The 17,455-nt window shown below is 40.6% G+C and overlaps 1 protein-coding gene across 6 annotated transcripts in view; it reads left to right on the top strand.

Annotated features, from left to right (window-relative positions):
• Window positions 1–17,455, top strand: part of TRAPPC9 (trafficking protein particle complex subunit 9) — a 472,387-nt gene that overhangs the window by 443,621 nt on the left and 11,311 nt on the right. The window contains exon 22 of one of the 6 annotated variants that reach the window (XM_090138040.1): window positions 48–382. The exons of the other annotated variants lie outside the window; for them this stretch is intronic. Within the exon in view, the coding sequence (XP_089994166.1) occupies window positions 48–232 (185 nt within the window). The 3' untranslated portion in view covers window positions 233–382. Of the gene's footprint in view, window positions 1–47; window positions 383–17,455 lie in introns of those variants that run through there. 6 annotated transcript variants of the gene reach the window in all.

Below are 17,455 nucleotides of genomic sequence, written 5' to 3'. Positions count from 1 at the left end.
TGCATTATTAAAAATCATTTTTTTAATTTTTTTTTTTTTTTTGCCAGGCAAAGCTGCTTTACCAACGCTGTTGGTAAACAGACGCAATCAAATATTCTTCCAGTACTGCATTCCTGTGTGTGTTTGTTGGAACTGCAGCTCAAGTGAGGTTGGATCCAGCAGTTGTACCCGCCTGCAGGCTGGCACAGGAGTGTTCCCCTTTGTGCTGAGTTTGAAGGAGGCATGGACTTGACAGACAGCTTGAGTTCAGATATGACCAAAATTTTTCACACTGGGGATAAGTATAGGGAAGATCATCATTTTCTTCATCAAAAGAAATGAATTTGATTTTTGAAAAAGAAAACAAGAATAACTTGACGTTCTACTTTATTTGTATTTTGAGATATATTGTATAAAGGCCAAGAAATTTTAAATTAAAGAAGATATGCAAGATTGTTCATGACCTTTTGGCTTAGATCACACTTAATATCAGATTAATTTCAGACATCCTGTATTCAGGGACTCATTCAGTAATCTAATAGGCCTTCTCCACTTTTAACTGCTCTAATTGAATTTATTTTTAAATTATCTGACATTTGTTGTTTTTGTTTTTCTGACAATGTTAATTTATTCTAGTATATATATATATTTAATGTGTTCATATGCCAGAGGGTAATGGCAGCTAGAAATGCTAGCAGGATACCAACAACATGTGGAAGTGGAATTATTTCAAGGCTAGAATAAAGGCTATAGCTAAGAGTAATGGGATAAAATCAAGATGGGAACATTTAGACTGGGACTTAAGGAGCCTTGACAGTAAGTTCTGCTGAACTGTGGAGTTATTTCCTAAAGGATATGGTTGAAGCCTCATCATTTTTAAAAATTGCAACTGGACTGGATAAATTAGAAGATTTACTATACATGGAGCAATCTGAGACTTAGGTTGGTTAGTAACCGTCTTTTCAGGCTAAATTTTGGGCTATTTTGGGCTCCTTTGCTTTATCCTGCTTCTTTATTGGGTCTGGTAAGAATTTAAGTATAAGCAAGTGTGCTGTATTTGAGTATAGGATTATCTGAGAAATGTGTACAGTACAAGACAGCTGTAGAGGAAACAGTCTTTCCCAGTAGGGCCAAGAAGACACCAGAGCTTATCCAGAAGGGAGGACTTACCTCTTCTGGTCACCTCACAAGCAATTGTCTCTTCTTAGTGTCCCCAAAAGAATTGTGCTGGAAGTGCCATAGGAAATAAGGTTGTGTTGTCAGTGGTCTTGTTCAGAGAGGCAAAACTGGAATTTTAGGAAAAGCCTGGAGATGAAAGAACCATTTGGAGGCTGGAAAAGCAAGGCAATGGACATGGATGGAGGGCATAGCTCTAAGGATCATCAGAGGACATTTTGCAATTATTTTTGTAGTGGAGAGTATGCAAGCTGGGAGGTCCAAAGAAAGGTTAGAGTGACTGCCCAAGAAACAAAGCCAGATGAGTTTGCTGCTGTTAAGTACTTCAGAGTCTTTTGCTTTGACTGTCTAACATGTTTAGTGATTGCTGACTTATGGTATGTTGGATAAGCTTAAAGTAGAGAAGCTATTTCTGAGGCATTAGAGTGCTGCCCGTTTAAAAGAACTGTGGCAGAGATGTGCTGAAGATAAAGGAGACAAATACAAGAGAAACCAGCCAGACAAGTAATCGCATTTTCAGTATTTGGGAGTTTTGGAAAGGAGTTTTTGTCTCCTCCCGACTCAAGTGATCTTTGTGAATAATAACCATTTCATAAGTAATAGGACACATTTAATATAATCATCATTATCTTCTCTACTACAGGTCTCCTTCTGCAAGGTGGTTGTGATAACTTGAAAAGCAGTAATCGAAATACTGGCTCTGCACATCAGTATAAACAACTTGCAGATAAACTCAAACTATTTTATTAATTAACAGCTGTATTGTTCTCCCTTGAAAATCTGAACAGAGAGACTGTAACTGCCCAGCAGAAATTGCTCAGCTGCCGGAGCCAAAGATGGCAGGTGGTTTATTGGGGCTCTCAATAAAGTGTCATATTTTTATTCCACCCGGGGCGAGCGTGTAGTCAGGGAAATGGCATTTGTTGGCTTTGATGGCAATTCATGCTATGGCCAAGCAGTAACGAGCCTTGCTTGCAAATTATCCAAGAGAAGATTCCAGTCCCTAGTCTCAGACAATACATATTCTCATACAGTATTCATGTATTTAGAACTGTGTTGATGGGATGATAAGTCTCAGTAAGGTGCATTGTTTCTCAGTGTTACCATTAGCAGGCAACACAGCTCACAACAAAGGTTTGTGTAAATACTCCAGTGGATTGCAAGGAGGTGAACCTCGCACTGATCACAGATGGGTTCTCAAAGTGGTTTTGCCATGATATCTTTCAAATACTTAGATTTATTGTTGAGCTTATCATGGCTCTGTGGATTCACAATGCACAAGGAAATCTGTGCATGAAATCCTCATGCATTTGCTGGGAAAAGGCTGACTGAGCAAACATAATCTTTTTTCCATCTCTCTGTCAAATAGAACTATTCCAGATATTACTAGCCCTTGTACTTTTAGGCATAGAAAAGCTGTTACTGACAGAGTGTCTTTTTGGACAGACGTAATTTAGGAGAAAATTCTGTACTAGCTGATAATGATGGACAAGAGATATCTGAAGGTGAGCAAGATTTGAGATGCTGCAGTGACTCTTAAATGAGCAAAGAAAGCTGACATAAAAAGTTTACGATGTGGCTGTATAGAAAGCTACCAGCAAATAGTAGTTTTCTCAGCCCTTCCTGTGGTGCTCAGAGTGAGTAATCTTCTATAAACCCAGAGGATGTAAGCATGGGTAAGGATACATATCATTAGTTTAGCAAAGTCCTAAATCCAAACTTAAATAAATGCAGGAGATCTGAATGCCAAAGCAATACAGAAAGAGTGTATAAGTCATATATATTAATTGCAGTATGTTATGTCTCATAAAGCTGGAAGATTCTTAATTTCTAGACCATCAGACTGAAGGCAGGACAGAAACTCATTAGAAATTATCCCCATGGATCCCCATCAGAAAGAATCCCCATGAATTTTTGACCAAGTTAATTACTGTTTGCTCACAGAAGACATAACTACAGCTTATATTTTATTAACCAAACTACAGCTTGCATTTTATGAACCACTGGCATGTTCCTAGGTTGGAAACAAGTTGGCTGCTCTGTTAAAATGTTTCCTCATTCTTACTTCTCTGAACTTTTTAATCATGTTTTCTCATTAGCTGCATATACTTGATTAACTCACTGGTTTAATGAGGTGCTTTGGGATGGTGAAGACAGCAGTCCATTCTGCAGAATGACTTTGAGAAGTTAGAAAATAAATAAAACTGCGCCGATAGATCTCCATTTAGCCTGATAGTTCTTCTTTGATGGAAGAGAGCATCCGACTCCAGCAAGGACCCCTTGTCAATACGTTGACTTTCTGATTGTCTTTTGTAACAAGTATTGGCACACTGTGGCTGATAGTGGCTTCTTCTTTAGTTACACAAATAAATTATTTAAATTAAGACTAGGTCAATCTTTCACTGATTTTCAAGTGATTAACAATTTAATTAGTTTTTATTATACTTCCTAAAGAAGTCACTTTAGCTTGATAATAATTTACACCATATCTCGTAGAAAAATGGGCATTTCATCTTACAGAGCAGTTTTCCACGAGGTTGCCATGCACCAGAATGAAAAAAAAAGAAAGGAGCCTAGGTATAAATAAAATTGGGGAAATGAGGGAATGGATACTACTGTTGTGTTTTGTATGATTCAGGTTATTAAGGACAGCTGGAAGTGATCTTGACTGTCGAAGACAATACTATTTTTCTAGGATTTTTCTTGTGTTCTCTGTGTTTGCAGCTTCTGTACTTGTATAAGTGACCTAAGAATACTGTTAATTCTACCAGAGTTTATGATGACATGCATCAACATTTTAGGACAGATTGCTCTGAATTTCCTTTTTCCTGTATGGATTTTGGTATGCTCCACATCCACATCTCACTTCAACAGTTGGCAAACTCCTGGAACATCTGTTTTGTATTACAGCTTCTTTAATTGAGGCAAATTGAGTCTGGCAGCTGAAAGGACTTTTTGGAAACAGGGAGATTTCACTGGTCATTACATGACAAAGTGATTACTTAAGGACAGAGGTGTTGCCTGTTTTGGTGTTCATTCATTGCCTGATACACTGCTGTCAGGAGTAAACGTGAATGTGAGATTAAAAAACAGACAGGAGCTCTGTGGGGACAGAGAACAGCAGTGGAGAAAAGGAAAGTTCAGCTATATTCATAGATATTAGTGACTGATTTTCTAAAAGTGATCGAATTTTAGCTGTGTAGATTTTGTTTTTTTTACAGTTTTGAGTAAGGTGTTTCATTTTAACTAATCCTACCTTGATAGATGTTCAAGATTGAGGCTATTTTTAGAGATCTTTCAATGTCAAACCTCTTAGAACAATGAGCAGTGTTTCACCTCTGAGTTTTGTTTTTTTGTTTGTTTTCTTCAGGGATATTTTGACCAATTTAGTATCGAAATCTCATGACATCTCCTGCTTTTACAACACTGGGGTGTTACTGTTTGCTCTTATTGCTAGATATGGCTCAGATGATTATATCCATACAGACAAGAGGTTGAAGACACCTGCACTGATACTGAGTTATATTGATAACATCTGACAGTATGGATCAGGACATTTTGTAGATTCATACTAACAGATGGAAGTTCTTCTCAATGTTAGAATCCATCTCTTCTCTTAATTGCTGGTGCCAGCTAACGTGGGCTGTCCTCTAATTCTACCCACAAAGGTAGTCACAGTGGCTGTCTCTTCGTGTCCCATTCTCATTTAGGTAGGATGTATTTTGTTCTCAGATCATTCTGGAATAACATCTTCATTTGAGGAGTGAAATAAGAGTCCCCTCTCGCATGGGCTCATGTCACAAAAGCTCAACAAGTGAACACTGCAAGAACTAAAACCATAGAATCCTAAGAGTTGTTTGAGTTGAAATGGACATTTAAAGGCCGTCCAGTCCTACTCCCCTGCAGTGAGCAGCAACACCTACATCTGCATCAGGTTGCTCAGAGCCCCCTCCAGCCTGACCCTGAATGCCTCCAGGAACACAAAGCATCCACAACCCCTGCGAGCAGCCTGCTGCAGTGCTTCCCTGCCCTTACTGTAAAACATTTTTTCTTCTATCCATTCAAAATGTCCCCTCTTTTAGTTTGAAACCATTTCCCCTTTCTCTGTCACAACAGACTCTGCTGAAGAGTCTGTCCCTTCTTTCTTCTAGCCCTCCTTTTGATACTGAAAAGCCCCTATCAGGTCTCCTCAGAGCCTTCTCGAGGCTGAACAGTCCCAGCTCTGCCATAGGAGAGGTGTTTCATCCCTTGGATCATTTTTGCGGCCCTCTTCTGGATGTGCTCTAACAAGTCCATGTCTCCTGGTACTGAGGACTCCACATCTGGACACAGTACTCCAGGTGAGTTCTCACCAGAGCAGAGGGGCAGGATCATGTTCCTTATTTTATTTTGATGTAGCCCTTGATATGGCTGGCTTTCTGGGCTGTGAGGGCACATTGCTGGCTCACGTCCAGCTTCCTATCCACCAGCACCCCCAGGTCCTTTTTGGCAGGGCTGTATTCTTCAGGATGTGCAGCTGAAGTTCCTTCAATCTCAGGTTTGGTCCCTATAATCCTGAATCTTCTAGAAAATGACTGCAGTTTGTTTTCTTCTGACTTCCATCCTGACATTTGATGTCCATTCTGAAAATTCAAGCTGGAATGACAGTCTGTATTTTCTGGATGAGCTGAATTGTATGTTCCAGTTTACAATGGGGGCTATAGAACATGTTCAGTTCCATTCCATTGTCATTTCTTACTGCTTCCTCAGAACTGTTCATCCAGTTGTCATGTTCTCCTGTGAACTGACCATTAACACCATTAATGGAAATGGATGAAAGAGAATTTTGTTTGTTTTAGGGAGTTTTCCAGGAGAGGGCAGCCATAGTTAATTCTGGGTCAGTCTGTGTAATACAGTGTGAATACAGATTACCAGCAGTGTTTGGCTGAGATGGTCCATTGCCCAACATAGTTTGTGTGCTTAGTTCTTTTAATTTGTTCTTTTGTTTGGATTGCAAGTGCATAAAAGATTTTCACAAATTAATGATGGAAAAGACAAAGTGCTTAATAGGGTGGTTAAATCTCAATGCCCCGTACTTGCTGAAATTGCAAATGCTCTTGGGAGCAGTTTCCATTATATGCCACTATTTGCCTTATCTACTTTCCAACCACCTTCATTCTCTTTCCTCAAAAACATTTATGGACAAGCATGGCCCAAACTCTTGCTAAAGGCCTGATTTTTTTACTTTTTTTTAATAGTCCACTGCACTGAAAGCTCCTTTTATTTCTTTAGGAACTTAGAAAGGATCCTCTTTTCTCTCCTGTTTTACATGATGAGGTGGTATGTAAAACCTCTCTGTGTCCAGATGTAAGGATGGTAAATGAGCACTAAGGGACATACTCTGTATCTGTGGTTTAGAGGATGTACTCATCCAGGCAGCAGAAATGATCTAGATGGCAAGAGGTGATGCACTCAAGACAGCAAAAGCTGTTTTTTTCTTTGAGTTGTTTTGTGGGTATTTTATTTTATTTTTTTTTAAGACAAACAACTGACTTATGTTTCCTGGACCACCACATGAAAAACAAGGAGGGCTATAAGAACTGTGGAGACAGATTCTTCAGGGGGGTCTGTTCTGATAGGACAAGGCAAAATGGTTTCAAACTGAAAGAGGGGGCATTTAGATTGGATATAAGGAATACATTTCTCACAATAAGGGTAGTGAGGCACTGGAACAAGTTGCCCAGAGAGGTGGTGTATGTCCCATCCCTGGAGACATTCAAGATCATGTTGGGAGGGGCTCAGATTAACCTGATATAACTATCTAGATCAACTCTGATTATGTGATTCTATGAAAAACCTTAGTAACATCCCTGTTGTCAGATCTTTAGGTAATGTAAAACGAGGGATTTTTATGAAATTAAAAATCTGTTTTGAGAGGTGGTGGGGTTCAGGGGGGGATTTTTGTTTGTTTATTGTAGGAGTAAACAGGATGCTGTCAACACCACTTTGCATGTAAATCCACAAAACAATAGATGACTTCAGAAGCACTTCCATGGAAGACATGCAGATGTTCCGTACACCAGGCTTTCATAGAATCATACTACCATTAAGGTTGGAAAAGAGCACTAAGATCATGTAGTCCTACCATCAACCAGTGACTGCCCTAGACCGAATCCCTCAGTGCCACGTGTACCTTCTTCTTGAACACATCCATAGACTGGTGAGTCCACCACTTCCCTGGGCAGCCTGTTCCAGTGTCTCACCACACTTTCTGAGAAGAATTATTCCTAGTATCCAACACAAATCTTTGGAGTTTTGAAAGCTTTTACCTTCTATTTTATTTCAGCTTTCATAGCTTATCAGACAGCTCCGTGTTGCTTTGCCTGCTGTGGAGGATGAGGAGTTAATAATATCTATTCTCTGCTTATGCATCTGTGAGTCTCTAGAAGGAAGAGCAGACAGAATACTGCTTCTGTAGATGAGCTGATAGCCCTGGTCCGTCTGCTCGCAGAGCCTTGTGCAAATAATTCTTAGAAAAGAGACCTAATCAGCCACCACACTATGCTGATTTGCACATAATTGTATCTGCCTTTTAAAAGCTGTAGATAAAAGGACAGAATTTGACACCTGCTCATTGCTCATTTTTCCAATGGCTCTGCAAGCTGGAGCAGGTTGCAGGTTTGGAGGAAGGGATGGTTTTGCCACCCAAATGGCCAATTAAAAAGGAGGGGGATTTGCAGGAATGCTTCGCAGCACTTGACAAGTGAAGCATAAGGCATAGCTCTCAGCCTCAGGTGTGGAGAGGATTTAATTTTTTAGTCTCACTAGCTGAGTGCAGTGTTCCTTTTCTTCTCTCTCTCTCTCTCTCTTTCTTTCTTTCTTTCTTTTCTTTTTTTTTTTTTTTTTCCTCAACCCAAAGGCTTCATTTATGGTTTTATTTAAACCTGAAGTTTTCATCCTGTCTGCATTTCACTCTGCTGCTATGTGATCACTCTACTCCTGCCAAATGCAGTGCTGGTGAAGAAAGGGTTTTTAGGCTTTTACTTTAACTCTGATTTAAGAGTTCTCCTTTAAGTAGCATTACTTTTATTTCATTTTCTTTTTCCATAAGACCAGGTTACCTTTAGCCACTTCCTTTGTGTCCTAGAAATCCTCAGGTTTTAGCTTCAGTTTAGTGTTAAGACTTGTTCCTGTAAGGAGTTAGCAGATTGAAACACACCCTGATGAGCCAGGATAGGGATTTTGTAACTTTACAAATCAGAATTTTTCTCTGTTCTTTGGAAGTCAGTATCTCCTCTTGCTCTTGTTGGGTAGCTCGTGCATTTGTCTCTGCTCAGCAGAAACTCCTGGCTGTTACTCACAGGTTAATTCATCCCTAAAATGTCCCAATGTCCCCTTTGGAAAACTGGTGCAGTGCTCACATCCTTTTCTCACCATAGAGCCTTGAGATTTGCTATGTATGCATTGATTTTGTTTAAGATGTTTGCCTTTGTTTCCAGTTCTCTTACTAGTACTGAACATCTCAGGAAAACAGGTCTGCATAATTCTAGGTGCCACACAAATTGTGCCTCTGGGGAATTAAGAACACAAATATTGCTGTCCATAAGAGCTTACAGTCTCTCTCTCTATATATATACTTAAGTATATATGATGTCTTTTCAAGGTGCCATGCAGACATAACCAGGTTTGATCTTTGAAGCAAGGTTTTCAGTAGATAAGAAGGCTCTAGTTGAGAGGTGTCAAAATCAGTGGAGATGAGATTTTAATTGTTCACGCTCACAATTTAATTAGATCTTAGGCAGAGGTTTGGCAATGTAGACAGAACGAAAAGGTCAGATTTGGAGAAGTTTTGTAAGAAGTGGCATCAGGATTTAATCACACTGGAGGAGTGAGTCATGAGAGGAAGTCTAGTCAATTAGGAAGGTGAGATTGGCAGGACAGGTTTTGCTTTGAAGTTGGGTAGGTAGAGAAAGGAAAAGAACTTCAGGAAAACATCAGGAGTTTTGAGCATGTTCTGCATTAGCAAATAGTAGATTACTAACAGAGAGATGCCAGGGAGAGGCCAAAAGACTGGGTGGTTGATGACTCTAGGCTTAAAGATACCTTGTTTTCTGTATGCATGTTAGTATACTCTGTCTAACTAGGAAAAGTATGGATTTGTGTCACAGAGGATGACTCAAAACTTCCTCATACATATACGTTAGTGTGATTCTTACTGAGTGGATTTTAACTGGATTGTGAGAGGTCGTGATGCAGAAGAAGGATGTGACCAAAATTAAAACATAGTAGCACCATAGTAGGACTTGATAGTTTCCAAGTCACATCTACTTGGATTACTGTGCCATGCCTTAATACACATGTGGCAGACTAAACTAACCATACCTAAGGGAATTAGTGAGAGTTTAACTCAATCCACTAGCAATTAAAGCAACGTAGAGCCATTAGAATGAAATACACTGTGATTGAAGTTTAAAGAATCTTCATTAAGAATATGTCCATTTTAACGTGCACCCCTGCTTTTGAGTAACTGTGGTCTGTGACACGAACCCCATGTAGCCCCATGTACATCACACCTCAGTACATGAAGTGCTGTACCAACCAATACAGCATCGGTACCTGGAGTTGTTTAATCTCTCTTCTTCAGCTCAGCTCATTGCATTTCAGCTGTGGTTGGGCTGAAGGCAGCCCGTGAGGCACAATGTCCTAGTGCTCGTATTTGAACAGTTGCTGAAATGTGGTAAATCATCTACCTGCCTGTTAATAGGAGGTTATATATTATCTTGTACAAGGCTTTGGCTACTCTACAGGGATACGCAGCTCGTATGGCCCGGCCATCGCCTGTAATATTTCATGGTTCCTTTTTAAGACAGGCATGGAAAAGGGGTCATGTACCCATCATTTTTCTTTAAATAATGAATATCACTTTTTTTTTCATTTTCGTTAAGCATTCTGCTCCAAGTCTATACATCTGGGCATGGAGATTCATGCTGTCTTGCCTCTCTTCTCATCTGTGTTTGAATTCTTTCTTGCTTCAGACAGCACATAGCATATTTCATCCTACAGGAGCCCCAAACACTCCTCAAATATGACAGTTATGCTTCATATAGGAGTGATTTAAATAGAAATTGGAAAAAAAAAATAACAAGGTCTATGGAAAAAAACAGTTAGGGATGATCCCTTATTTATGAGATACATGTATAAGTGTGATCTCCCTACAGAAGAGTCCAGAGCACCGTTATATGCTTATTGACTAGAAAATAACGCTTCTTCTTCATATTGCCATATCCAGGGCAAGCTTGAACAAGCAGATTTTGTGGTGAAATCTATGTATTGGACTTTGCATGCACAGAGTTTAGTACAGGAGCCAGTTTTATGCTTCCACCATTAAACAGCACTTTGTATGCAGCCATGCATTATCTCCCTACTGTCTCCATAGGGAATGGGCTACGGTCAGCACGCTTATCACTTGCTGGAGCTCTCCAGCCAAAGTAGTATCTACACCACACTCACTGTGAGATCACATAGGCTCCACATGAGCGCATAAGGGCTGCAGACTCTTTTCTTTTTTTCACCATTAACTTTTCAGCCACAAGTCAGAAACTATCACAAAGATTGCTGGGGACCTTTAAAAATCCTCTCTGCAGAGAGAGAGGTTTGTCTCACATCCATCATTGCAGGGTGGCAGGAAGGAGAGGAAATTTTAAGTCTCATTATGCAACCAGTGAGGAATAAGGTGATTTTCTTTCAGTAAGCTGTAGGTTAAGGCACATGTTATTCATCACCTGCAGCATTTTTGCACAAAGCTACCAGCGTACAAAAAAATAGCATTTTACAGAATCATAGACGTTGCTTTAGTGGGCATAGAGGTGATGGGTCGACAGCTGGACTAGATGATCTTACTGCTCTTTTCCAACCTTAATGACTCTGTGGTTCTATGAGAAATACCATGCAAATCCTGGGAAAGTGAATTTTCCAACTACAGGCACACACTGTATGCAGCCTGACCTTCTGGCGGTATAGAGAATAATCAAAGGAGTCTTCTGCAAACCTGCTTGTGATTAATAGATAAAAAGAGGTTGGCCCACATTCAAAAACTGAGAATATTAAAGCAAACTGGGGCTACGTCATGGAATATTTTCAAACAAGTCAAAAGGAGCTCAGGCACACGGCGAAGCACAAAGCTCCGAGAATTTTAAAATTTCAAAGGTTCTGCCCTTAAGCATTTAGCTTAGGACTGGACACAAGCAGTGCAAACACTGAAGTGGTTATCACTTTGATAGCAAACTGGGCAAATCACCAGGCAGTGATTTATCTTGGCTGCCAGAGGAGGGATGAGACAAGCAGGTGCAATCCATGTGCCAGCAATTCCACAGCGCAGGATAGAGTCTGTTGAAAAAGGCAAGTGCAAAAGAAAATAACTCCCAGCAAAACCAGAGAGGTTAAACCGAATAACTCGTTTCTTCACTGCTCTGTGGTCAGATTTACTGTTTGAAGATCCCAAGTAAAAGTTGGAGGCAATCAAACCCCAGAGCACCAGGAGTGTTGGTGCTTCTCTTCTCAGTGAGCGTGACCCTGGTAGTTAGAGTTAATTGAGGAAGACTGTGCTACTTCTGAATGTTTACAGCCCAGATCAAGTAGTGCTGAAACTGAATGCTGATCACCTACCTGCCGAGGAGAGATTTGGGGATTAAAATCGGACTAAACACTGGACTGATTTGGAGGAAGAAAGCTTACTCAGTCCGAATGAATGAGGTTGAAAAGTCCTTTTGTGAGGTGGAGAAATCCTTTTGCAAGGTGGAAATATCCTTCCTGCAGCATCCTCTGTCAGCACAGAATTAAGAACAGACACAAACTCGAAGCAATTTGGCAAGAACGATAATCGGAGCAGTTGGGACCTGTCATCAGCGTACTGGCCACTGTGAAAGAGTGATTACATAGGAAGACACAGGCAATTATCAAAGACTAATTGCTTATTGTTGCTAGAACTATATTTTAAATGTGTTTTTCTTTTTAATTGCTTTCAGAACAAATAAAGTGTCTTTAATTCAATTGTAAAATGTTTGGGAATGGGAACCCTGCCAGGAATCGAGCAGCTCAGAGAGTCTTGTGAAAGGAACTGCCTCTTTCAGTAGCCCACATTCATGCTCAACCATCCCATCCTCTGCCAACCTCCCTGTTTTTGGGGCCGTGTCCCTGAGTTTGGTGTATGTCTCTGTCTTGTTGGTGCTTGCAGGTGGTTGCAGTAGTTCATGCATATGTTTTCCTGTGTTTTTTCTTTGTTCCTATCCAAGGCTCATGACCCAAAGAGGAGCTGAATTTCTCAGGTCCAATGGGGGATTTGAATGAGCAGGCTCTGAACTCACTGGGCACTTTACAGAATGGGGCTGGGGATGTCTGACAAGGTGAAATACTCACGTACTTTGAACCTGTTACAATACCAACATCTGTATACCTCTGTGCTCTATTGCTGCTGAATGCTATGAAATTATGGAGGGGTCGGATTTGGCTCCACATTGTATGAAAATAACAATGAATGAACAAATGAACAGGAAAATGCTATTCCAAGTAAAGATGGGCTGAGGGCTACTGTGAGGAGCAGATCCAAACTGCATTCAGAAGATTTTATGCAAATAGCTAAAAGACTCTCATGTTATTAAATAATCATTCAGCTTTTTCATGATGAGAGTCACAGGGAACACTGTTTTTTTATTCATAGAAATATCTTTTGTATGGGTGTATTCAACTCTGAAAATACTGCAGGACTTCATAATGGACAAGCAAATGTAACCAATGCTATATCTCTATGTGTAAATAATTTGCACGAATGGTTTGGAAAATGAAAGGGAACTGGTCCATGTGAGGGACTGCAAGTATGAGCAGGGGAAACAGAATCGGTGTTTAGGTTCACTTACCAGAGGAATCAAAGATTAGAGCCATAGAATCGTTAAGGTTGGAAAATACCACTAAGGTTACGTGGTCCAACCATCACCATGCCCACTAACCATGTCCCTCAGTGCCACGTACCCTTTTCCAGTGCTCTTTTAGGACAGTTAGAAGCAGAGCTGGCTTGGGCAGACATTTTAGTCAGCACGTTGGGTTTGGTGAACACAGAATAACTGAATCACTCTGAGAGACTTTCACTGCAGCAGTTCTGCCTTGGGCTTGTGGTCTTTGGCTCTCCTCTATCGAAGTGCCCGATGGACTTTATCTGGAGACATCGGTGCTGATGCTGCTGCTTTCCCTCCTCCTCAGCTCACATCTTCCTGATCAGGATGAGTAAAAATAGTATTTTGGAACAGTTCAAACAGCATAAAAAAATCTTGATTGAAATTCCTCAAACCATCACAGCACAGCTAAGCAACTCTTACTTTGCTGGTCTTGAAGATCGCTTCTACCACTTGTGTGAGATTTATTGGGCATCCCTTGCCTGGAGTTTTGTTCATGGACTTGTTTGTGCAAAGCTATGCCACTGTGAGGAGTTTGCTGGAAGCCCTGAGCCAAGTTTCCCACTGTAGAGAATGGCAGAGGCTAGCATATCTGCATCAGTTGGGATTCAGCATCCAAAAGCAAATTTCTAACGGGAATTTCTTTGTGTAGAGATGAACACAACATTGCCTTCCTCTGCAGTTTTTGTTTTTAAATTAACCCAAACCTGAGGAAGGAACATAAGCAGTGCTGAAATATATATTTCCATTGAGACTGTGTGTTGTGTGCAGCTTTCCAAAATTAAGCTTGCACAGTGTCAAGTGGGGAGTTGGGTGTGGAAATGCAATTAGCTGTGACTTGGAGCTCTTATCATCCAAATGGGCCAACGAGTGCGAGTGCTCACTTGGAAACTTGACCAAGTAGCAAGAACTCCTTAATGTGCATTAAAATGAGCAGAGTAAATAAAGCAAAATGTTAATAATATTTCATATTCGTTTCCAAGCTGCTCTTTTGTGTGACGTAAACTGAAGCGCGCTTGGCAGGTGATGTTAAATGATGTTTTTCCTGTGGAATGGAAGCTGTCTTCCCTCTAAGGAGCATTTGTGCCTTTTTCTGGAGAGTTTTGAGATCCCGAAGGGAAAACATAATATATAATCTGATGTATTATTTTCACTTCATTGCCTCCCAGCCTTCTTGTGATGTAAGTAACAGGCAGACTGACTTAGTGCCTGGCAGCCCTGCCTACAGCAGGGGGGTTGGAGCTGCGCGATCTTTAAGGTCCCTTCCAACCTAAGCCATTCTGTGACTCTGTGAAGTCAGCATTGCCTATCAGGTGGGCCATGGAACAGTTTTTCCAATGGGTGAGTTTGTAGAAGTTCTGAAAGGCTTGGTTAAGACTCTCAGTGAAAAAAAAAAAACAACTAAGGCTTTCTGTTCTTCACTCCCTTTCAGGCATTGCAGGGTAATGCTGGCACCCAAGGATGCTTCCCGTGGAGAATGTATGTAGGTAAACAAGCAGGAGAGAAAAAAGAGAAAAGGGGGGGAAAAATAGATAGAAAAGGGAGAAAGAAAAAGAAGGAGAAGCAGAATTCTGTTGGCTTGTTAAAAATCTAAAAGGATTTTGCTTTTAATTAGGAGATTGCTTGGTCTTTTTCTGCCTACCCCCAGCAAGAGGTTGGAACTAGACAATGTTTAAGATCCAACCCAAGCCATTCTATGATTCTGTGATCCTGTAATTCTATTTATGATTATTTATTTTTTGTGTGACATCCTGAATTTCAACTCCCACCTTCCTTATGTAGTTTGTTTACATTGTTTACACTCAACTCTTTCCTTTAATTTTCTGAAGTAGTGTTTCTCTTGTGCCTGAATCTTGGGAAGCTGGATATATGGCCACCACTGTCTTCTGTGTGAGAGACTGTTTCTTTTGATTCAGAGCTCCTGTATGCTGAAACCAGTAATGATTCACTCTCACAGCAGTGGTGTGAGCAGTCTCAGCTTTTACATGCCATCTGTGTTACTGAGCTGAATCTGCAGAAACGGGACCCTGTGCACATGGCTTTTCCTCTGTTCACGGATGAAAATATTAAAGCAAATCCGTATGGTCCATGAGATGTTTTCTGTGTCAGGAAGGGAGCGAAGCTGCCTGTCAAACCAAGCTGTTCCCTCTGATGAAAGGAGACTGTTTTTAAACACTCCTTTCCATAGTATTTTGCACGCCAGCCATGTGTGTTTTCTCATCTGACATCTCATTGAGCTGCTTGGCTGCAGTACTGCAAGAAGGAAGGGTGTGCTGGGAGGGAAGGAAATAATCTCCCAGTATGTACACAAGCTCATGTGCGCACATACTCTTAAATCAATCTTAAATGAATTGATTTTTTTTTTTTAATGAATATGAAAGAAACTTAATCTGGTTGAGTCAGGCTTAATTGCTTCCCTTTTGTTTAGATTTTCTATTCTTGCACAAGCAGTGCTCTGAGCTATTATTAGCTACAAAGGTGGAGACAGAGGGCAAAGGGCTCATTTATAATTCCTACAGCAGAGCACTGAATTTTGAAGCTAAAAGGCAAGTTGATGAGCAGCTTGAAAACACAGATTCATCCACTTAGCTTGCTGAGTGTTTCTGAAGGCTCATGCTGGTCCAGGGAGCTCTCACAGCTGTGGGACCTGCTGGCTGGAGGAATGAGTCAAAAAGAGATGTATTTGCAAATGAAAGCACTCACCTTGCAGGGAGAAGCTTGAAAACAAGCTGATTTAGGCTCATGAACTGGTATTAATGCGTCATTTTGAAAGAAGAAACTGGACTTTGTTTCTCAAGGCAGAAACTGAGAAGAACTAAGATTATATGCACACATACAAACTCAATTTTGAGATTAAAAAAAATCAGTCAGTTAAGTTTGGAGTGTATCCCAGGTAATGGGATATGATTACAACCACCATCTGCCTCCAGGATCTCAGGGCAATCCCACAAGAAGCAGTTTAATCATGTTGGGCAGGAGATCCTGCAGCATTAGGGTATGCTATTGCAACTGGGGACCTGGGTTAGTGGGCACTGTTGGTGATGGATGGACGATGATCTTAATTGTCTTCTTCCAACCTTAATGAGTCTATGATTCTATGGAGACAAGCCCAACCCCAATCAGTTTTTCTCACCCTTTCCTAAAATGCAGTGGCTATTACAAACTCCTTTTCTTTCTCATCATTGTGAGCTGGGCATCTCCTTTGGAAAGGAGAGGGTTTTGGCACAGGGATCATTCCAACTGAGACACCAGCATGGAATTTGGATGGCTGCAGCTTGAGCACTGCAGGGTTTACTCCTCTGAGCCACTTGGATCTGGGATGTGCTGCTGCATGGGGCAGCTTTGGTCAGTGAGGAATTTTCAGATTTGCTAATCTCACCTCTGGAATTAATGTCCCTTTCTGACTACTCTCTTTGGCACTAGTTCTTCTTTAGTTGCTATACTGAAGCTTGTTCAGTTTGCCATGCTAAAGGGCATCACAAGAACACGCATCATTTTGTAGTTTTTCTTCTAAGGCAACAAAACAAAAATAAGTTTAAAAATAAAAATAAAAATGAATCACCTCAGTATAAAATGTTTTTTCTCTGTGAAAGTTCCTGAAGCATAAAAACAGTTTCTTTTCTTGAAGAGGAGATATTACTAATGTAAATGTGGTGCTGTTGGCAGAGGAATAATACGCTGTCTATCATAAGGCAGGCGACTGAGGAGGAGCTGGAGTGATGGAAATGCCTCTTGGGCATGTGAGATCATGGGGATAGGTATTTACAGAGAGGACGCTTTCTTACATGTGCCCAGGGCTTTCTCTTATCTATGAACATGAACCCACAGTGAAATAGAAATGTTCCCATATTAGTAGTGCATCGGAGATAGCCCACATCTGAAAAACACAGTAATACTGCACAACTGGGAGCCCTTTCAGAGCTGGGAATTGGACTAGCAATTTCATAGTGTGTTAGTAACAAACCATTTTGGTTCTGTATAAGCAAATGGCAAGGTTAGTGGACACATCACTCCGGCTGTCATTGTCCCAGCAGTAACCAATTTAGAGGCTCTATATTTTTCTGCTATCCCAGTAAGGGAAATAAAAGTAGAAAGTTAAAAATAGAAATCCCAATATGAATTAAAGCACAGGGAGTGAGCAAGCTTGTAGTATCGCTGAATAATTTTTAAATCCTTTTTTTTTTCTTTATTATCTGAATGATAATATATGTGTTACACTGCAAATTCTGGCAATGTCCTGCTCCAAAAGGTCACCTCGATACAGGAAGATGTATTTCTGGCTGTAACATGTGAGTACGGACACACAGCCCAGGATCTATCCAGCTTCAACTTGTATTGATGACTCCTGTTTAGATTTCCCTTCACCTGATACTGCT

This window comes from Phasianus colchicus, chromosome 3 (assembly GCF_987193195.1).
Source record: "Phasianus colchicus chromosome 3, bPhaCol1.hap1.1, whole genome shotgun sequence".
Taxonomy (NCBI): Eukaryota; Metazoa; Chordata; class Aves; order Galliformes; family Phasianidae; genus Phasianus; species Phasianus colchicus.
This window is presented reverse-complemented; position numbering and strand designations above follow the sequence as displayed.